Consider the following 22203-nt stretch of genomic DNA (forward strand, 5'->3'; position numbering starts at 1 on the left):
TAAAAGGAAAGCCCGTGGCCCCTGGAACCCAGCTCTGAGCTGAGCCCTAGCTACCTCAATTTGCTTTCTGATCTTGACTTTACATCTCTGGGTGGCTTAAGCTCTTCTGCTGCTGCTGCAGACATATTAGTATCTGCATTTGGGCCAAGCTGTTCAAGGTACTAGCTGTCTTTGGCGCGGGCAATAGAGGGATAGCATGGGACAGTACAATGAGAACATAGCTACATCCATTTGGATAAAGAGGTTAAATTTAGGATAAGATTGCATCTGTAGGAGTTGGTTAGGAACTGTCTAATAAAGGCAAGGTCGGCCTCAGACTTTCAACTGGTTTCTTTCTGCTTGATCAGAATTGTCAGGTGGCAGATATCCTCCAACTGGTACCAACCTGGCAGCAAAGTGACTGGGACCCTGGTTCTGGGGTCAGGTGTGCACATGTCTAGCCCCGGGGAGGTCCCTTCACCTGCTGTACAGTCATTCGCCCACTCGCTTGGTCTCTCGCCACTCTTGTTGAGGAAGACCCCAGCTTCACAGGGCATAAACTCGAAGCAACAGTGGTGGAAGCCCACAATCGCTCACTGGTGCCCTTCAAGACTGGAGCACAAAGGCATAGTCACCTGCAAGAAGCCGCAGGTGTTCTGTCACTGCATGGAGGGTCCCAAGTCAAGGGATGCTCACACATGGAATGGAAAACAGAACCTGCGCATCTGCTGCCCTGGCTCACTCGCAGGGCGGAGCCAGGTTCCGTTGCTGTTTGTGTGAACCAACAGCAACGGGGCGTCTGTCCTATCTTGTAGCCTGTGGAGTTGCCCTGGCTGGGCTGGGTACAGCCATGGCGGCCTGGGACCTGAGAGCCCCTCCTGCTCGGTAAGCTGCATCAGCCTCGCCCCTAAGCTCTGGGCCGCCCCTCTAGCAATCACGGGTGAGTGGCACATCCGCGTTACCTGGCTGTCCTCGCCCTGCCACTGGGTTCTGGTCTTATTTATGTCCGGCCAGACCCGAGACCACGTGGGCGAGTCAGTGACATTGTGAAGGTCCGCTTGGGGCCACTCCAGCCCCAGGTAATTATGTGGTAGCGGCTGAGGGGGTGCCCATCGTCATGAAACGTCACAGTGTCCTTGTGCAGAGGGAAATTGACCTTGCGGGTATGCTCCAGAAGCTGAAGGAGAAAGGGACGGTGGAGCAGCCACGATGACACAGACTGCTCCCCCTTGACCCTCCTTGACCCTCCCAGCTCAGGAAGCAAGTGCCTGGGGTCTTTCGGGGCTTGTCTCTGGTGGTTTCAGCCTGTCTGGAAGTTCCAATCCCTTCCTGAGAGTCCCTTCCCTTCCTAGAATGCCCAGCGACCCTTCCAACCAGCCTCCTGACTGAGAGAGGGCCTCTAACAAAAGACACTTTTACCGGGATTTTTAGCCCTGGAATCAGTGATAGTGTCGGGGGTAGGGCCAAGGTTCAGAGAAGAAATGCCTCAGAGAAGGGATCAGCCCTCTGCTCGGTGGCCTTGGCCCCCTTCCCCAGCACTAGGCTGGCCAAGGAATGGCCCTCCTGCTTCCCTCAGGAAAGCACCTGCACCCCCAGCTGCCCATAGTTACTGATATGGGGTGCCAGAGGCTGGCAGCCTTACTTGCCAGGGGGCAACTCAGTCTCTAGAACAGGCTTTGGAGGCCCAGCCCAGGAGCTGGGGGAGGCCATGGGCCACCGTGACAGCCCCGTATAAGTTGTAGGCAGAGCTCACAGAAAATACTCAGAGCTCGGGCATCTTCTGTGCCATGAAAGGCCAGCACTCTCTGCAGCACTGGTCACCGCTGCCCCTGGGGCCCCTGGAGCATGGCCTCTGGGCCCCCTTGTCTGTCCCGACATTGGCCTTTTTGAAGTCCTGCAGGCCAGGGACAGGTCCCGCAGGGCGGCCACGCCCCTGGCCCCAGGCACACTGACGTGTGTGGAGATGCGACCCACCCCTTGGCAGTCAGGGCAGCCAGCACCGCGGACTCGGAGAACAGTCCGGCCAGCTACCCACTGGAGAAGATGCCCACGACAGTGGTCCTCACTCAGGCCAGGCAGAGGGGCGTGCTCTGCATCCTCTGGTCGCCTGGCTGGGCAGAGAAGGGCACCACGTCTTGGCAGGCAAGACAGATGCCCCGCTGGGCGTCCCGGTCCTCCGGCACCTGACCCCGCGGCTGCCTGTAGTTACTGTCGCTGCCCACCAGGGAGACCCAGACCCGCCCAAACCTCTGGAGCAGCAGCACCATGACCTCCACCTGGCATGTGTGACTGAGAGCGATGTGCAGGAAAGAGGGGCACTGCCGCCTCCCGTGCTCACCACACTGCAGGTCTCATACCTGAGCTGCAGGGGCGCAGCTCAGCGAGTTCTGTGGCCCCACACTTGATTGGGCCCCCCCAATGCCCTGTGCTTGGTGTGGAGACACAGGATGGAGACGGGTCCCGGCCCTGTTTCCCAAAGACGGCACCGCTTGACGTCGGAGGCTGACGGGTTATAAATGGAGAAGGGGCAAGCCTCAGGGGAGGCTCTGGGGAGAGGAAGGGGACTCGGCCTGGTGGACACGGTGGGGTGGGGGGTGGAGCAGTGGCTCGCGCTTGCCGGGCAGCGGGAATGAAACCTGCGAAATGAGGCAGTGCCCTCGGGGCCCTGGAGGAGCTCCCGCCAGGAGGTCGCCAGGCGGGAGGTCAGGTCCTGGAGGAAGGACGGCATGAGCAGGCATGTCTCGTCGGGCCGGGGCCTCCGCTGTCCTCATGGCGAGCCTCTAGGGTTTACGCAGAGACGTCACATGTTCAGACTTGTGTCTCAAGGATGTATCTCTGATTTCAGTGAGGAACGTGTTAGAAAAGGCTCAAGACCGAGTCAGAGAGACCCCCTAGGGGGGCAATGGAAACGTTCAGCAAAGGGAGGGTGGCGGTCTAAGCTGCAGTTGTGACCCCGGGAGCATTTAGAAGGTACAAGCAGGGGCCGTGGTGACAGCTGACCACGGGGCGGAAGTTTCGAGGGAGGGTGGGTTTTCCCAGGCACGGTGAGGCAGGAAGATGGGGAAGCAGCCCTTACAGAGGAGGAACCCTGGGCCAGGGGTCCCTGGGGACAGGGACTTCGGCGATGTGACTCAGGAGCTATGACCACTCAGGAGATCAGAGGCCAGACTATGTATCTGCCCCAGCCCATGGTGGACTTCAGAAGGGGAGACAGACAAACCACCGGGGCCCCTGCTCACCAGGGACACTGGGAAGGGGCCGGGCGGGGCTGCAGCACTGGCAGCGTGGCGGGGGCGGGGGGGGGGTCAGGCCCAATCGCCACCACAGCTGTCGGGCAATGGAGGGAAGAGTTTCCTGGGATCCCTCTGTGGCGTGCCCCCCGCAGGGAGAGCTTGCTCAGAGTGGCACTCACGGTGGCTGACTCTGAGCACAAAGTCGCATTGCGTGCACCCAGAGCGACACTGGGCAGCAGAGCCGTGGAGTTGTTCATCTCCTCCACACCAAAGCTCGTGGCCTGGGAAAGGTGGCAGCCCCGGCTGCCGGAGCTGTTGGGTCTGTAAGGAAAACCAAGCCAAGGGCTGAGAAGAATCCCAGGCTTGGGAGATAGAAAGGGGTCTCTGAGGTTCTCTCTCCGGCCCCCCACGCCCATGACCACATTGGGCTTTGCAGCATACCCACAGTTCTGATAACAGGCCTTCGGAGAGGCGGAGAAGAACTCGGAGAAATGCACATACCACGCCCCACCTGGAAAAGCATGTTGGCATCGAAAGGCTCACAGGCCCGGCCGGTGGCTCCGTTGGTTGGAGCCTTGTCCCGATACACCGAGGTTTTGGGTTCCATCCCTGGTCAGGGCCCATACGAGAATCAACTAATGAATGCATAAATAAGTGGGACAACAAACCCATGTTTCTCTCTCCCTTCCTCTCACTCTCTAAAATTAATAAATGTAAAAAGGGGGGAGGGGGATATAAGAGGACTAAATGGTAATGGAAAAAATCAATTAAAAATAAGGCTCATAAAGTCTTGTATCAGAGAAATTTGCTGTATGCATCAGGCTTCTCCAGAGAAACAGAACCAACAGGATGGGGCGGGGGCTCCCTTATGGAATTGGCTCGCGCGACTGTGGAAGGCTGGCAAGTCTAACGTTTGCAGGGAAGCCTGGACATTCCCACAAAGTTGATGTTGTGACCGTGAGTCCGAAGGCTGAATACCTTCCTTTTCCAGGGATTTCAATCTTTTCTCTTAAGGTCTTTGAATTTACTCAGTCTACTGATTTAAATGTTAACCACGTCTAGAAATACCTTCCCAGCAACATCTAGGGCTGTTGGATCAAACAACTGGGCACCACACCCTCGCCCAGCTGACACATAAAAGTAACCATCGCACCTGCTTAACATTGTTTAACGTGCTTCTCACCAGGACACCTGCAGGTGCGACAAAAGCCCTGTTCCCCATTGCCTATCTGGCTGGACCCCCACAGGGGTGCGCCGGGGGCGTGACTCAGCCCTGCTTGAAGGGTGCGCTAGCCTGGTCTGCTTCGCAGTCTCTGATTTTCAGAAGGATCTTCCATCATTTCTGTCACTTCTGCCCTTACATCATTTGGCTCAGTGCCTCCTGCCCAGGACAGCACTTCAGTCGTCTGGAGCCCGTTTCTGTTCCCCTCCCTTCCTGGGGTGAGTCTTCTCACCCCAGGCTCCACCTGCAGAAATTTGGACCAGTAATCATGAGCCAGAACCTTCCAGAACCTTCCTCCTGGGCCGGCTGTCAGGCGTGCTTCAGGTTTAGGGCATTCTGCTGCCGAGCCCTGATAGCACCCTCTAGCCCCCCAAATCTGTGATTTGCACAGAGTATAAACAACTTTTTTTTTTTTAACCGGAAAAGCAACTGTTTTTCTTTGCCTGGGCTGTGGACTCCATGAAGGCATCAACCTAGCTCACGTTTGCTAAGCTCCTGAAACACCTCCTGCCATGCGTCCCATTTCCCATTTCCCTCCCCGTGGAGAACCTCACTTGTCATCTGGGCCAGCAAGGAGTCTGGCTGTGGGGAGAGGTAGGGAGGCGGTGGAAAAGCGGAAAGAGCACACTTGCTTTAGTGCTGTCTAGTTATGTCACGAAGCCGGGAAGTAACTGGAAGAGAATTATAACACAAAGCACTTTAATAGCTGGGACAAAAGTATGTATCACAAAGTGGAAACTGGGCCACGGTGCCTGGGAAGGCCCAGGTGGGCAGGACTGGAGGGAGTTTCAGAGGCCACCCTGGAGGCAGAACTGGCAAGATCCTGGCTGAGGAGGGCAGGCAGAGGACCTTGGAGGCACAAGTTCCACTAAGTGACAGTTCTGCTGAGCCTGCACCCCCCTATCACAGAGGGTCACTGTGGGTCTGTCTCCCCTGGGGACTGTCAATGTGGAGAGGGAACAGGCCTGCACCAAGGTAATCCCCAGGGAGGCTGAAGTCAGGGGCAGCTGAGTCCAGCAGCAGGAAAGGGGAAGCCCAGTGATATGCTGGCCAGCTCTGCCGCGATAGAAGGGCATGGGACCGGAACCCAGGTGTCGGCACCAGGCTGTTGGCCCCGGCTTCCCGCCGGCAGTCCTACTCAGGAACGCGGCTGGGTGAAGGCACGGATGCAGCCAGGCGGCACTCACTGGCTCCTCTGGACCCTGTGGTTTCCGTCCTTGCCCTTGTGCCTCACCTGGCTCAGGAAGGGAGCCCTCGCATTTTGGGGGGCAGGGGGTTGCAGAGCCAGGCAGGGATACAGCTTCTGGGGCGGGTGGGCGGGGGGGCTGAGGGACAGGGTGTGGAGGGTTCTTACCAAGAGCTGCCTGTTTTAGAATCTTTCACATGGGCCCCAGTTTATAGAATGAGACATTTGTAAACTTTGAGTTGACCTCCCTTCCCCATAGCCCCCTGATTTCTGACACGGAACTTCTGGTACTCAGGAGTGAACTAGAACCATAGTGGTTTTTGCCTTGTTATCCAGGGTTGCTCCTTTCAGCTCAAAGACAAATGCATGTAAACAGAGGGTATGCAAATAGCCGGGTTTTGTTTAAACCGCCGGCCCTGGAGCTTTTTTTGCAGGAAAAAAAATAATTATCCCAGGTGGATGGATATCCGGAAAGGCGGCCCGACACTCAGGCCTGTGGATCTGGCTTTCACTCAGCAGGCAGCAGGGGCGGGCTATTGCGTAAGGTACGTGGAGCTCTCGGTCGGTGGTCGCCGAAACGCAGTCCTCAGAGCCTCCGCTGGCCCACGGGAGGCTTCTAAGGGCGGCCGAAGCTCCAGTGCGCCGCCGGGACAGTCGGCAGCGGGCGCCCGAGGCTCCCAGGCCGCATCTTCCGGCCGCTCGACTGGCCGCGGGGCGGAGCGACGAGATCTCGCGACATTCCTGCACCGCCCCCGCTGGCGGCCAGCATGGCGGACTCCTCGCAGCTGCAGAAGAGGGGGCCTTTTCGCTCCACGTGGGCGCGAGCCCGCAAGACCCGGCCCCAGCTCATCCTCAGCCGCCGGCCCCGCCGCCGGCTCCGGATCCTGCGCTGGTGCGGCCGGAGGCGCCTACGGCGGCGGCTGCTGCAGGCCCAGGAGGCCGGCGCGGACTGGCGGGAGGGCACCTGCCCGGTGTCGCGCGCGGCAGCGGCCCCGAGGCCCAAGACCGCGGCCCCCAGCCCGGCCCCCAGCCCGGCCCCCAGCCCGGCCTCGGACGAGGAATCTGCCCCGAGTGCCCCCGCGCCCCTCCCCATCCCCCCGCTGCGGCCGGCCGGTCCGGGCCGCGCGTTGCTGCTGCTGCCGCGGGATCAGGTGAGTCGCGCCGAGAGGGAGCCTGGCGGGCATACAGGGAGGGCGGGGATGCTGTCCCGGGGGTCGCAGGCCGGGAGAAGACCTTGTCCCCTATGCGGGCTCTCCGGCCTCGATTCCTCCTGGCGGCGGTGCTGAGCAGAGGGGTAAGAAGAGTTCTGCCAAGACTGATCGAGACCTTTCAGACCTGAAAGGGACTTTAAAAGTAATAATTATTAATAAGAGGGTGCTTAGTAATGCCAGTCTCTGCGCGTTCTAAGTGTTGGGGTGTATGAACCCATTTAATGCTCTCAGCTCACATGGAGTCATTATCGCTGTTACTGCGAATGGTTGCAGAGGAAGGAACTGAGGTTTATTTTAGGTGACTTGCCAAAAGGAACACAGTACAGGCAGAGCCAGGATCCGAACCCACAGCCTGGTTGCAGGGTCCCCGCTCTTCCCCTTGGACTCTGGTCTGGGAGGTCCTACACGGAGACTTGGGAGGCAGTGTGCCTAGTTAAGGGCAAGGGCCATGAGGGGAGCAGAGCTGGGTTCATGGAACCCCTTTTTTTCTGTGTGTTCACATTCAGCAGCTGTATCCGTGGCTGCCATGAGATACGATCTTAGGTCAAAAAACGTTTTGTGCCTGATAGTCACCTACGACAATGTATTCTGTTACTTAGAAATTTGCCACCTTTTTACATGTGAATAACAAAGTTTCAGAAAATTTCCAACATTGGTAACAGAATCCTAACAGAACCTGTAATGTTATTTCTTCCTTTCTTTCTTCCTTTCCCTGCTAGGGTTTCACCTTCAGTGGGATCTGCCGAGTGACTTGCCTTTATGGCCAGGTGCAGGTGTTGGGTTTTACCATGGGCCAAGGCCAGCCTTCCCAAGATGTCTTCTCCACCTACACCCACTCGCGCCTCACCATCAACGCAGCTCATCACTCAGCACCGGAGAAAAGCAAGAAGGAGATGAAGAGGGAAGCCCGAACCTTGCTCAGGGCTCACCTTAACCGGGGTAATGGAAAGAACTGGGTAATTTACTGAGGATGTACTATAAACATAAGGCTAATAACTTTCAGACATGTATTATGGCCTAGACATTGCACACTTTACTGTATCTGTAAACCTCACCAGGGCCCTGAGAGGAAAACTCTTGTTTTCACCATTTTACAGATGAGAAGAGTTGCCCAAGGCCACACAGCTAGTAGATGGCAAACCTGTATTGACTTCTCAGTCCAGGCGTGTTCCTGTTAAGCAGTGTGGCCTCCTGAAAAAGACTCAAACCTAGTCCCTGCTCTCAGAGGGTTTGCAGTTTAGCCGAGGAAATGGCGGTCCGAAAGGGCACAGTGTTCAGCGGAGTTACCGTCTGTAAGGTGGCTGAATTTTCCTTATTTACAGATGACAGATGTTGGCTGATGAAGAATTTCTCTCCTTTGTGTTCCATCGTGATGCTGGAACGGCTGAAAACCTCCACCGTAAATTTCATAACCAGCCATCCAGGGTTATCTTACGTTTTCCTACAAGAGGTAAACCAGTTTTCATTCACAGTTTTACTAATTGCTTTCACCAAAACAGCCGTATTAAATGACCGTGTAGAGTGTTGGCTTTCGACGATGAGCCTGTCTTGTGCTGTAGGTCGTGCAGATTGTAATACATGTGTGCAGTAAAAATAACCAATATAGAGAGTTATGTCATGTAAAATCTCCCCTCCCTTGGTTTCATTCCCCAACAGAAGCCATCATTTCGTATTGTAGTTGAAATACCTTTTGGCATTTTTTTAAATGGTTATATTTGTATCTTGATTTAGTAACTTGAGACAGTGTACGCTTTCTCTAAACTGTGAGTAAACTCAGTGCACTTCTGCCCTCTCTTACCTCACCCGTCCGTTTTTCTGGCCACTTTACTCATTTCCTAAAGTTAAGTTGTTACTATAATTGCCTCCCATGAGCCACTAAATTGGCCCTGATCCATAGGATTATTGGACAGACTGGATGGTGAGGTATGAAGAAGAATCAAGGACTCACCAGGCTTTTTGGGCCAAACCCGTGGGTGCTCGGAGTTGCCATTAACTGAGATGGGGCAACTATGGGGGGGGTGTAGATGTGTTGACCTTGAGAGATGCCTGTTAGAAGTGGAGCCTGCAGTTAGAGAAGAGATGGGAAATGTGTGGAGCTTTAAGCAGAAGAGGGTTCCAGAGCCCTCTAGATGAGACAGTAACAGCAAGGGAGTGGATGCAGTTAGAATGGGAAGCTTCCGGGTGTGAGCCCCAGGCGCTCCCAAGTCCTGGGCTCCAGGAGTCGGAGAAAGCGCGGTCATCGACGTCAAAACCGAAGGCCTGCTCTGCTGTGCTCTAGGCTCCCGAGTTGCTGATAGGAAGACTTAACGCCAGGGAGATGGCACTGCTTTCATGACACCCTGTCCTTGGGATTGATGAGCTGTGATCCTGGAGGGATCTCTTCCTGGATCCTCTTCCATGCAGCGGCCTTATCCTGTCCAAGCCCCACCTCCCTCTGCTGGACCCGGCTCTTCCGTTCCTCAGGCCGCTTCCCCAGGTTTCCTGGCACCTGCGCTAGAACGCCGCTGGGCTTCGAGGACCTGCCTTCCACATCCTTTCGACTCTGTCTGCATCATTGCCTGTCTCTTTGCTTTGTTTTGAGGAATCGCCCCAACTTTATTCCATATAACCAGCCTGCTCTACAAGTGGCCTTCTTTTGCATTTTTCTTCTGGCACTTGTTTTTAAATTTCCACGCATTTTCTTTTTCTTGGGAGCATCCTACACAGGAAGTGAGCATTGGCCATGAAAACAGGCGTCGGGTGGCTTTAGGAAGAGCGGGGACAGGCCTTACCAAAGGCTTGGATTTGGGGGGTGAGGAAAAGAGGGGGGATCCAGTGTACCTTTTGTGGCTCACAATCGTATGAGGCATATTAATTCATAACTGAAGAAAAAAGGGTGCATTTCTTTCCATCTTTTCTAAAAGTTTGCATTGTTAATTTCAGAGTGCCACTTTCCAGATTAATGCTGAGTATTTCGCCTTGAGATCTGTTGGCATTAAAAAAGAGAAGAAAAAAAACGGCCTTCGTTTAACCGAGAGTGTCCTTTCAGCCCTGGAAGAGTTAGTTACCGTCTCCTGTGGTGAGTGACACATTGGTGAATTCGAGTATTTTCTACTAGAGCCTCACACGATTCCTGTGCGCGATGAGAGTCCTAAAGCAGGTGGCTCACTCTTGGTCAATGTCTGTTTCACCTCCAGAGGAAGTAGATGGCTGCCCTGTCATTCTGGTGTGTGGGGCGCAGGACATTGGAAAGTCAACATTTAATAGATACCTGATTAACCAGCTGTTAAATAGGTAAGAGTGTGTTTCTTGTTTTGACGTGTTGCTAGATTTGGGGCACGGAGGAGTTTTGATTGAAGAAACTGGGTGGGGATTATTCACAGCTCGGGACCAGGCCGCTCGGCTGGGGGCGGGCAGCGGCTGCTTCCCTGGGTCCTGGAGGGGGCTGACGACGTCTCGGGGCGCACTGGCCTTGCCTGTCACTGAGCGGGTCACTCGGTCTCAGAATCTGTATTTGTCCGTGTCCAGAGATGCAGAGTAGGGATACGTTCTGCTGTCATTTAAAGGTCAAGGTTTAGGAAAGATGAAGTTGAACCATGTCATGAATGGCCACTGTGACCTGTCACATGTTCTCTTTATGCTTTTTCTTTTTTTAACGTGGACCGAGCATTCCACCGAAGAGCCTGCCTGGGGTGGCTTATGGCTGTGCGGTCTTCAAGGTCTGATGTGTACCTCTGACACAGTAAAGCTAGCTGAGGTTTTTCTTTTACGTTTTAGTATTCCCTGCGTCGACTATTTGGAATGTGACCTGGGACAGACAGAATTTACTCCTCCGGGTTGCATTTCTTTACTTAATATTACGGAACCCGTTCTAGGTACGTATTAAATGTTTCTTAAATGACTTGGTATTATAAAATGCGAGAGTAATGAGACTTAACAAAAAACTCAAAAAGTGTAAGAAATAAGTATAAAAAATAATTTTCATCCTGCCAAACTCACAGTCTTCCCGTAACTGTTTCTCCAGCCTCCAAAAATTGAAAACAAACTAAGACACTTTCTAAGGTCTGCCTTAGTAACTGGACCCATTGTCCATGTTGTACATAAACGGGGAACACACCTTCCTTTAGTAGTAACATCTGACTTAGCCTTATACTGCGATCCTAACCGGGAAATTAACATTGATACAATACTATTAAGTAAGCTAGAGATTTTATTCTAAATTAACCAGTTATCCTACTAATATCCTTTTTCTGGTTCAGAATCCAAATCAGAATCCCTCGATGCTTTTTTTTCCCAATGGGAAAATACACATAACATATTTTAACCATCCATATGTGTGCAATTTAAAATTTAATAGCATTAAGTACAGTCATAACGTCGTATACCATTGTTTATTGAAATATATCCAAAACTTTTTCACCTCCCCAAACGGAAATCCCGCGCAGCATTCCTGCCGGCCGGGGCGGCGTCCCCTCTCGCAGTGGGTGCCTGAGACTGAGGGCGGTGCTGGCACCTGGCGACACGTGGTTTTTTCCTGTGCGCACTCACACATCATAAAGTTTCCAGCTTCTCTTTGGTGTCCTCAGATTGCCCGCATCATTACTCTTGTTCTTTGGGGTCATTACTGAGGAAAATAGGGTTGGATGGACACAAACACTGCGATACGGTGACAGCCAACTTGATAACTAAGTGACTGTATAGCGTGGACGTGCTGGACACAAAGGGACGATTTGTAGGATGGAACGAGATTTCATCACACGACTCAGAACAGTGCGCCTTTTAAACTTATGACTTGTTCATTTCTGGAATCTTTCATTAAATATTTGCAGACCATGGTTAACCGCAGATACTGAAACCGCAGATAAGCGGGGGGTGGGTCTGTATCAATAAGCAGTAACTCCCTGCTCCCGCTCTCCCTCCAGCCCCTAGGAACCTCTGTTCTACCTTCTGTCCCTAGGACGTTGCCTGTACCAGGTGCCTCACATAAATGAAATCACACAATACGTGTCCTAAGCCTAATGTAGCATGTATCAAAGGTTAATGGCTAAATATTATTCCATTATATGTACACATACCACGTTTTGTTTTTGTTTGTCCATTCAGCTGCTGGGTAGGCCCTTGACGTGTTTCTGCTTTGTGGCTATTTTGAGTAATATTGCTCTGAACGTTGGTGTATAGAGTCTGTTCAAGTCCCTGCTTTCAGTTCTTCTGGAGTGGATTTGCTGGGCCATTTGATTGTTCCACGTTTAACCTTTTGAGAAACTGCCAATTGCTTTTCATAATGACTACACTAGTTTACATTTGCATCAACAATACACAAGGGTTCCAGTCTTCAACAATACTCATTATTTTGATGATAGCCACTTGATCAGATGTGAAGTATTATCTCATTATGGTTTTGATTTGCTTTTTTCTAATGACTAATGAGGTTGAACAACTTCTCGCTTGCTTATTGTCCATTTGTAGGTGTGCTTTGGAGAAATGTCTTTTCAAGTCCTTTGCCCTTTTTTGAATTGGGTTGTTTTTTATTGAGTTTTGGGAGTTCTTTATATATTCTGGATATTACTCCCTTATCAGATATGATTTGCAAATATTTTCTCCCATTCCATAGGTGGTCTTTTCATTTTCTGGATGTCCTTCAATGCACAAACACTTAATTTTCATGAAGTCAGTTTATCTATTTTTTCTTTTATTGCTTATGCTATTGGTGACATATCTTCGAAGTTGTTGCCAAATCCATTATCATAAAGATTTTCTGTAATATTTTCTTCTAAGAGTTTTGTAAGTTTTAGCTCTAACATTTAGGACTTTGATCCCCAACTCCCACCCCCCAGCGGAGGAAAGGTTCATTTGTCAGGTGGCCAGACAGGACCAGAGACGAAATCAGCCTCCCTGATCCAGGCCTCTAGGCGGTTTATGGGGAACAAGTATGTGGATGCACTGGTAGGGCGAGTTTTAATCTAATTAGAAGAACTTGGCCATTTATGGTAAGAAGCTTCAGCCTCCTGGACAGGGGACCCTTTGCCTTTGAAAGAGTTCCGGTGTCAGGTTCTGGTCACGGGTTAGCCCCTTGGTTCTGTGGAAGGGTCCGGGGGGACTTCGGTTCCGGATACAGATGGAGGGCAAAGGCCGCCTCTGCGTGCTTCAGCCATGTGACTTGTGGTTTTGGTCTGTTGTCTCTGATTTGATCCATTTTTGAGTAAATTTTTAAAAAAGATTTCATTTGTTTTTAGAGAGAAAGGAAGGGAGGGAGAAAAAGAGGGAGAGAAACATCAATGTGCGAGAGCTACATTGATCCATTGCCTCTCACACGCCCCAGCTCGCTTGACAAGATGGTGTTTGTCGGGGTGTTCCACTCCACCTGTAACCAGGTGTGCTCTCTTCTTCTGGGCGCCATGGCTTCTCACTCTCCTCAGTGGGCAGACCCCTGGGGCAATCGGAGGCAGGAAATGTATGTGCGTTTAGAGCTGTGTGCACACGTACACATCTGTGTCCTTTCTGTTTATTAGGAGCTGTGAGTTTGCACCATCGTTCCAATTCCATTTTGACACCCAAGGTTCACCCTGGTCAGCTCTCCCACTTCTGCATTGTCAAGTTTCTTCTCTCATGAAAAGAGCCCAGGCTACGGTTATTCTCAGAGTATTTATGTACATAGTCGCTCAGTCTCTTTGTATTTGTTCCCCGCCCGTGGTCATGCAGGCCGCGCTTCAGCCGTGGGCTGCAACCCGAGGGGCGTCTCACTAGCTCTGTCTCAGGTGGCCTTGCACCGACCGTGTTGACCAAGACTCTGCTCGCCCTGCCAACCATGCTGTCACATGGTCCTGGTCACCTGCCTGCTGAGCGGTCTGGCCTGGCTCCAGCCAGAGGAGACGGGGCGTGGCCCGGGCTGAACCAACCTGAGGGAGTGTGAGCTCCAGCAGAGACGCCAAGCCCGCTGATACCTGCCAGCGGTGGGGCCTTGGCCAAGTTAGTCTCCCTCGGTTTTCCTCACCTGTGCAAGTGAGGGTAGTAAATGATACTATGTACCTCATAGGGTTTTTATGAAAATTAAAGGCTATGTATAACATACCTGGAACGTTAGTACTGAATTCCAACAAGTGATTGCTGCTATTACTAGTGACCCCTTTGTTAGAACGTAAGCCTTATGGCCCGGCTGGTGTGGCTCAGTGGATGGAGCACCGGCCTGCGAACCAAAGGGTGGCTGGTTCAGTTCCCAGTCAGGGCACGTGCCTGGGTTGCAGGCCAGGTCCCCAGTTGGGGGCATGTGAGAGGCACCCACACATTGATGTTTCCCTCTCCTTCTCCCTTCCCCATCTAAAAACAAACAAATAAATAAATAAAAGTACGTAAACCCTAAAAGGATGGAAACATTTGTTGTGTTCACAGATGTGTCCAGGATGTGATAGGTGCTCAGTAAATGTTTGTTGAATGAATGGCCTTATTAGGACATAACTGGAGTTAACTGTGTAGGTAAAATGGGCCCGTCTTTATATTAAGTTGGAAGCTTAAGAGTTCCGCCAACGGGACTACACCTGTTCACAGCAGTGGGGTGGTCGCAGCTCACCCAGGACTCTTTGTCCAGGGGGATGGCCGACCTCGCCACTTTGTGAGTCGTCGCGGTTTCATTACTCTTACCTCTGCCTTCTTAGGACCACCTTTCACCCACCAGAGGACACCGCAGAAGATGGTGTACTTTGGGAAATCTGCGTGTAAAAACAGCTGTGAGAATTACATTGAGACAATAAAGTACGTGTTCAGCTCCTACAAGAGGGAGTGCCCGCTCATCGTCAACACCATGGGCTGGGTGACAGGTGAGCCCGGAGGGCGCACCCGGCGGGGCGGGCGTGGGAGTCGGCCTGTGGCTCCCAGGCCTTCGGGCTGGAGCCGAGTTTTGAGGGACTCCTCGGGTCAGTCAGCTCTGTGCCTCAGTGAGCGTCCCCATCCCCCGTGGGCACATGGCGTCGCTCCGGCGCGCTGACCGCTCGTGTCGTCCACCGCCTCACAGACGAAGGGCTTCTGCTGCTCGTGGACCTGATCCGACTGCTGTCCCCCAGCCACGTCGTCCAGTTCAGCTCCGTCCGCTGCAGACCCATGCCCAGCCTCACCGCCGACTACGTGGACAGCCTGGACGGCTTGTACACGAAAAGCAAGTCCAAAGGCAGAAACAGAGGTTTCTTCCTGGCAGAGTTTGCAGAGAATTTGGAATTTGGTGACGAGGAAAAGGAGAGTCCAGTTGTATTTACTGGACATAAGCTGATGTGCGTCCAGTCGGACTTTGTGTTTAGAAAAACTCCAAGAAACAGGTAAATAAACCACCGTGACTGGAGCAGTCCATTGCCTTCTGTTTAGCGGGGCCTTCTGCCCTCCGTTCTGTAAAAGCAGCACGTCCCCTAACGCAGGGTCTCCAGCACAGGCACCTGGGCGCGAGGCAACGGCTGCTGTTTTCCCAGCAGAAATGGCCTGCCTGGTCTCCAGCTCTGGTCACCGAGAGCTTTGACTAGGAGGGTATTTGCGCTTCGTGTTTGGCCATCGGGTTTATAGGAAGGCGGGGTGTGCAGATACTAAGGTGTAAATGTCATCTATGTAATGACAAGTGTCCTCTGTTTCTGATTGGGGGGCAGATCTCGGAGGTGAAATCTCCACTTACCTCCTTCTGATTCACTTTGCAGAGACTTGCATAACCGAATTCTCCGGGACTTGGCCGTGTTAGGCTACCTTGGCCAGCTGCAGCCCCCGGTGCCGAAACCGCTTCACCCCCTCCATGGCCTGACACCCTATCAGGTATGACCTGGCCTCGGGCAGGGGTCAGCTTTATTTTAGCCAACGCCTCTGTAGCTTCCTGTGTGCCTAGTGCTCCTCTAACCACCTTATAACCCTTGGAACCAGCCTGCAATGTGGGGTCAGTGACTGTCCCCGTTTGTCAGCTGGGACGTGGGAGAACTGGAGTCAGGCCACAGTCGGCTCCAGAGTCCGTGCGCTTAGCTGGGCTGTGCTGGGTACGGTTCTGGTTCCGTGCTGGCTCCGAGTGGCCCGGCGGCTCTGGGATTAAACCCAGGCAGTCTGGTTCCAGCACCCCTGTTTCCGAGCTGTGTGTGACTCGGCTGTCATCTGTAGAACGGAGGCAGTGCTGACCCGGTAGAAAGGTCGTGTGGGTGCAGCGGGTGCTCGCAGTGGCACCTGGCCCCTGAGCACACTCATAAACCTTCGTGCTGCGTTGCTGTCAGCAGTGGATTCTAGCACCGCAGTGTCTGTGTCTTGGGGTCCAAGCTCTTAACTGTTTTGAGCCCTGGCTGGTGTGGGTCAGTGGATTGAGCGCCAGCCTGCAAACCAGAGGATCTCTAGTTCAATTCCCAGTCAGGGCACATGCCTAGGTGGCGGGCCAGATCCCCAGTAGGGAGCATATGAGAGGCAACCACACATGGATGTTTCTCTCCTTCTTTCTCCCTCCCTTTGCCTCTGTCTAAAAATAAATAAATCTAAAAATTAAAAGAAAAATTGTTTTGGGAAGAAACCACCTTAACATTAGGCTTCTGAATGATGGTAGAATAAAATAGTAACAGGTAGCATTTCTTAAGTGCTTACTCTGTGCTGTGCTCTGTTCTAAACCTGTGTTTGCTCCTTTTTTTTTTTTTTTTTAAGATTTTATTTATTTATTTTTAGAGAGGGGAAGGGAGGAAGAGGAGAGAAACATTGATGTGTGAGAGAAACATTGGTTGCCTCTCACGGCCCCCACTGGGCGTCTAGCCCACAACGCAGGCACGTGCCCTGACTGGGCGTTGAACCAGCGACCTTTCAGCTTTCAGGCCAGCGTTCAATCCGCTGAGCCACACCAGCCAGGGCCTGTGTTGACTCCTTCACTCACCTGGCCCTAGTATACTCCCCATTTTACAGATAATAGGACCAAGGCCAGGGACATCGGGTCAGCTGGCCCAGAGGGGCACAGTGAGCGTTTGGGCTGGGACTGCGGAGCCCAGAGCGCACCCCATGCCCTACAGCCTGTCCGGCATGGAGCCCTCCCGGGGGCCAGGCACTCTGCTCAGCTCCTGACAGGCGTGGCTTGGTGACTTTGTGGCGCCCCTGAGGGCGATGCTAGTGTGTCTCTGGCTTCCGGCTTGGAGCACTGGGTTCTGTCAGGTGGAGGAGACTGGCTTGAAGCCCCGCAGGCCAGAGCAGTGGGCCTGGACCTGTCCCTGTCACAGAGCCTGAGGCAGCTTGTTCGCTGGAGTTTTGCTCACTCAGAGCTGCTGTAGAACTGGATGGGGAACTCACAGGCCAGTAATTTAAACCGCCTTTTGTTATTTCAAATTCGTTTTTGAAGTCTAAATAACACATGTAACAAAATACTTCCCTTCCTTCAGAATTTGAAATTACCCAGAGAGTTATAGAAGAAAGGTGGTTGTTTACCTTGTGCTCCCTTCCCTGTGTTGCTGAGGGGATGAAGGGCAGCTTTTCTTCACGGACAGACTTGGACTTTCTCATTTTGGAGACCTGAGGGGGGGGCAGCGTCTTCTGCCCCCCTCCACCTCTACCAGCAGGACTCCTCTGGGGCCTCTACAAACTTGTGTCTTATGTGTCTCTTTCAAAAAGAAAATTCCAGGCATTCAGTTTAGATTTCTAGCAAGTAGATGGTACCCAAGAACTTGGTGTAAGTTTCTCAGGCTCTTTGCATTAAAGCAGTAAAGCTCAAAGCAGATGCTGGTTGGTGTTTCCATTCTGTTTATGTACTTTTCAGTAGGCAGTTTGGCAGACATGCCTTCGATAGCTGGCTAGTCAGCTGATGAAATTAAAAGCAGTTTCTCAATTAGAACTAATGGCGGTGGGGGGATAGTGAAGGGTAAAGGGCGTCATATATACGGTGATGGGAGAGTTGACTTCAGGTTGGGGACACACCGTGCAATATACAGATGATGTATCATAGAACTGTACACTGGAGACCTGTATAATTTTATTAACCAATGCCACCCCAATAGATTTAATTTAAAAAAATAAAGCCTTAATAGAGGGAGACGCACGCTTGTTTTCCAGGTCCCTTTCAGCGCGGTCGCGCTCCGGGTTATTCACTCCGACGTCGCGCCCACCCACGTGCTGTACGCTGTAAACGCCAGCTGGGTTGCCCTTTGCAAGATCCTGGATGATGTGAGAGGATATGCAAATGGGCCCATCCTGCTCGCTCAGACGCCGGTCTGCGACTGCGTGGGGTTCGGTGAGTGCGAGGGAAATGTGCCTACGAACCTACTGAAACTGATTCACTTCTCCGGCGGTGGCAGCCGGTCTGGGTCTCCGAGCTGTGTCGGCTCGAGGGGTCCGAGGGCTTCTGTCCTGCAGGGCAGCAGGCCTCAGGCGGGAGGGCAGGAAGGCGGGAAGGAAGCGGTTCTTTCTCCGCTGCTCCTGCCAGCTTCTCTGAATCTAGGGTTCTTGAGGGCCTGGCGACAGCCTCCTCACCCAATGTCCCTGCCCCAGGCCGCCTCCCCCACTGCGGGGGCGCAGAGTCCAGCTTCGCGCTGGCTTCCCGGAGGATTGCTCCGGCCCAGCCGCACGTCGGAGCCCAAGCCCGTGTGCCCCGTGCACCTCTCCACTTGGACAGCTCACTGGCATTTAGGACTTGGGTCCAAAACTGAGGTCCTGATGGGTCCATACACCTGATGTTCTCCCCGGCTCTTCTCCCACCCATTGCACGTCCTGCCCCATGTACTTCCTCTTCCCTTGGGGTCCTTCAAGGGGTCCTTCAGAGGTCCACGCTGGTGTTCGGGCCAGAGCACTGGGTCCTTCTGGGCAGCCCCTTCTTTGTTCTCCGCATCCGCCCCACTAGCAGGTCAGGTAGCTTCTCTGTCCAAAATGTGTCAGGCTCCTCCCTCTTGTGCCTTCACTGTGCCAGGGGAGCATCATCGGTTCTGCGCTGGCCACGGAAACGCTTCCTGACTGGACGCCACGCTCGGGGGTGGTCCAAGCGCCAATGATGACATCACGTCCTGGCGTCCCGGCGTTTCCGCAGCGCAGGTCCACACCTGGCCTGCGTCTCGCGGTGCCCGGCCCACCTCAGGGGACCGTCCCTTGGCTCATGAGGTCAATAAGTGTCAGTGAATGTGTCTGGAAGGGCAACCCAAAAGTAGCAAAGTCTTTAAGTAATTACACGTTTCTGATTTATGCAATGCTGGACTTCTCAAGGGCATGCGCACGAAGATTGTGTCCCTTTGTACAGACCACAAAGAAGGAACTGGTGATGGGAGGGACCGAGTCACCTCTGCCTCTCCCGTGCGGGCCGGAGGTGAGACAGCCTAGGGCTTGGGCACAAAGACCAGTTCGGTGCCTCGTGGCTGCACAAGGCGACGCGCACCAAGTCTCCCGATACTCACATACTCCATCTCTTACAGCTTTGTATTTTCAAAGTAAAACCCAGCTGAAATCGAAACTCTTCTCTAAGAGCCGCCCTCTGGTGGGGAGTGGGGGGAGGCTTGCTGCCTCGCGGGAAGGGTGATGTCTGTGTCCGTGCATCCTCCAGGGATTTGTAGAGGTGTTGACATGGAGAAGAGGCTGTACCACATCCTCACGCCTGTGCCCCCGGCAGAGCTCCGGAACGTGAACTGTCTGCTGGTCGGAGCCATTTCCGTGCCTCAGTGTGTCCTCAAGAGCCAGGTGGGTGTGGCCCCAGGGACGGCCCCGGGAAAGCTGGCCATGGACGGAGCAGGGACAGCACGGGCAAGAGTCTTGGACCAGGCCACTGCCGGGGAGACGCAGACTGTGTCGTAGAGGCTGAAGGGGGTGGCGGGAGGGGACCGAGGGAGCTGGTCTCCCAGGAGGAGCTGGGGAGAGGAGGGTGGCGGCGGCTCCCGGGGAGAGTCCCCCAAGACAGTATGTGCCTCGGGTGCACCCATGGGGAGGTCATGGGAAGGTCATGTTGGCCAAGGGCACCGGCATGGCCCCAAAGCCGGACTGCAGGGCCTGTGAGTGGCCTGGTCTAACTGCTTTTTTGAGAGGGAAATGCCACGCCTACCTATTCGGGCTGTTTGACATGTTTGTGGAGCTGATCTGCATGGAAAGGGGCAGTCACCTTTGCACCGGGGCCAGGCCCCTGGCCCTTCGAGGGCGGGGCACGGGTTTCGAGGGGGCGGCCCGCGCTCAGTCTCGCTTGTAACCCGTGCCCTGGGGAGGAGGGTGGGAGTGTGGGTTGGTGGTGTTCCCACACCGTCTCTGTTTCCATTTCAGCGTGGGCTCGAGGGGACCGTGCCTTACATCACGACGGATTATAATCTTAGACTTCCTGGAGCATCAGGAGAAATTGGAGCAAGAGAGACGGAGGAAACGGGTAAAGACAGACAGCACCCCAAAACTAAATTCTATCGAAAATCGAAGTGATGTTTTGAATCAGGGAAGAAAAGCTTGACTCTGTCTCCAGCCTGCCGTCGGCAGACGGACGGCTCGTGTGGCTGTGGGCAGTGCCTTTCCGTGGCAGTGTCTCCTGCAAAGCTCGTGGAAGTTTATGGTCATTAAAGCCCCTTCTTAAAGCGACGTGACCCGGCTTTGCCCTGGGCTGCTGTGCGGTTCATCAGACATGATGTTTTATCTTCCAAAGGGACGAAGCAGTGGGGGAAAGACTGTACGCCATTGAAACAAAGAATACAGTCGATTCCTCAGAAAGTTCTTCAGGGACCTGGTTGGTGGCATCTGGATAAAAATAGGGACACTGGGGCCACGGGAGTGCACCCAGGAGGAAGGCAGGCTGGCCAGCGGGGTCCAGGTGCAGCAGGATGCGGGGACCACCGGCGGGGTCCGCCCGGGCCTGGCCGCAGCCCCTGCGGTCATTCCCATCCCTGATCATGTGAAGCCGTCCGGCCCCTCCCCCACCCCTGTGTGTCAGTGTAGAACATGGCGTCTCGTCTTTAATCAAGGGCTAGCCGATGAAAGCTTGGACTCCAGAACCTTTCACCCTCTTGGTTGATCCAATGGTTTTATGCCGAAAAGATTGCTCTCAAAGCCGGGAAGCCTGTCCTTGGGTTTCTGAAACTACATTTGTCCTCACTGACTCCTCACCTGAGACAGAGGATACGGCCTGGGCAGAGCCGGGCACCAGGCTCTTTGGAAGGGGCCTGGCGGGGCAGCGCTGGGGGAAGGGCGGGCGGCGGGACCTGAACTTGCACGTGCTCACAGCTCTGCCGTTGAACGCTTTGTCCTGGGTGTGGGAGGCTGGCGACAGTGCCGCTCTCCCCGGGGGCGGCCCGTCCCCCCTCTTCCCCCACCGGGGCTCACGGCCCCTGTGCCCCGAGGCTGGAGCGCTGTGGGTGAGCGAGGAGGGGCGGCCTGGGCTGCGCCGGTTCCACGTGGGGGGTGCTGAGATACCCCTGAAGCAGCGGTTCCGCCTGGCATCTGAACCCCGCCTCTCAGCAGACCTCGTTGAGGGAGGCTATTAGGACATGCAGGTTTTTAACACCTGGATTCGTGTAAGTCATTGGTCCTCATTGTCTAAGTGCCGAGCACCCGCTAGGCCCACAGCCGTGCACATCCTCCCAGAACCCTGGGCACTCGAGGCTGAATTTCAACATTGTAGAGACCGTTTCCGGTCTAACTTCTTAGTCGCCTCTTATTTATATTTAAATTTACTTTGTACATGTGTTCTATCTTGGCCTTGCGAAGACCTTTGAGACAATCCGCCACCGTCCGCTTTCTGCCTCCTTCCCCAGTTCCTTGTGTCTGTGTCACAATCGTCACTGTGGGCCGTCAGCAGCCGTCCGAGAACGGAAGTGCTGCCCTGTCTTTTGCCGCTTCACTGAATCCAGCCTTGCCTTCAGAGTCACCCCTGGCGGGGGCTAAGGATGCGGCCTTACTTCGGCCCCATCTGGAAAGAGCACATCGCCGCTAGAGGGAGCTGTCAGCCGCAGTCGGGGCCAGGCCCTCCGGCGTGGGCGGCAGGCCTGTGCGGGCCTCGGGATTCGGAGGGCCTGGCGTCGGGCCTCCGCGCCGGCTCCCGGGGTGCTGCTCCGACCGGCCGCGACCGGCCGCGGCACCGGGGACCTTGGATGTCCCTCTGATGGTCCGTGTCGATGGTCGGGGCTTGTTCTTGCTGTAGTCTGTTGTGGTTCAGGATGAGTAGGGATGAGTCTGCCCTGGAGTTACTCTGAGTCTTGTATGTGTGTCATTTCCAACGCGGCACATGCTTATTTTAAGGAAATTAAAGAGCTATGTGACTTAGAATGTGAAAATCCTGAGTCGCTGATTGTGGATTCTTTAAAGTCATTTCTTTTAAAGAGATCCTTTTATAGAAAAGGGAGATATGAAAATAAATGACTAGATTCTCAAATTCTAGGATTCATTTTATTTTATAAACAAAAACAGCTCAGTTGCTTGTGCCTGTCCCCGTTAGCTCTGGGGGTGGGTACCCTCTGCAACCCCTACCTGGAA

At 53.8% G+C, this 22203-nt stretch overlaps 2 protein-coding genes across 2 annotated transcripts; one reads left to right on the top strand and one right to left on the bottom strand.

Annotated features, from left to right (window-relative positions):
* Positions 1-320: 320 nt before the first annotated feature.
* Positions 321-6389, bottom strand: TAS1R1 (taste 1 receptor member 1). The gene is given in 11 exon segments (XM_054583222.1): positions 321-614; positions 942-1022; positions 1025-1156; positions 1622-1873; positions 1980-2268; positions 3219-3533; positions 3654-3723; positions 4989-5016; positions 5331-5361; positions 5363-5568; positions 6273-6389. Coding segments are annotated over 11 exon segments (1815 nt in total).
* On the top strand, positions 6388-20556 carry NOL9 (nucleolar protein 9). Its single transcript, XM_054583831.1, has 12 exons — positions 6388-6771; positions 7551-7770; positions 8154-8281; positions 9754-9889; positions 10008-10104; positions 10588-10685; positions 14460-14621; positions 14816-15113; positions 15480-15591; positions 17836-18013; positions 19310-19443; positions 20014-20556. The coding sequence occupies exons 1-12, from the start codon at positions 6388-6390 to the stop codon at positions 20161-20163; spliced, it is 2097 nt and encodes a 698-aa protein (XP_054439806.1). The 3' UTR covers positions 20164-20556.
* Positions 20557-22203: the final 1647 nt, after the last annotated feature.

The sequence above is a fragment of the Pteronotus mesoamericanus genome, unplaced genomic scaffold, assembly GCF_021234165.1.
Source record: "Pteronotus mesoamericanus isolate MK-2021 breed Mesoamerican mustached bat unplaced genomic scaffold, CSHL_Meso_final contig_1193, whole genome shotgun sequence".
NCBI classification, from domain to species: domain Eukaryota; kingdom Metazoa; phylum Chordata; class Mammalia; order Chiroptera; family Mormoopidae; genus Pteronotus; species Pteronotus mesoamericanus.

Bases quoted from the DNA above. Each gene is read 5' to 3' on its own strand.
- NOL9 (XM_054583831.1), top strand. From the start codon at position 6,388: ATGGCGGACTCCTCGCAGCTGCAGAAGAGGGGGCCTTTTCGCTCCACG. The intron at 6,772-7,550 runs GTGAGTCGCGCC...TTTCCCTGCTAG, and splicing joins TGCTGCTGCCGCGGGATCAG to GGTTTCACCTTCAGTGGGAT. The intron at 7,771-8,153 runs GTAATGGAAAGA...CCTTATTTACAG, and splicing joins CAGGGCTCACCTTAACCGGG to ATGACAGATGTTGGCTGATG.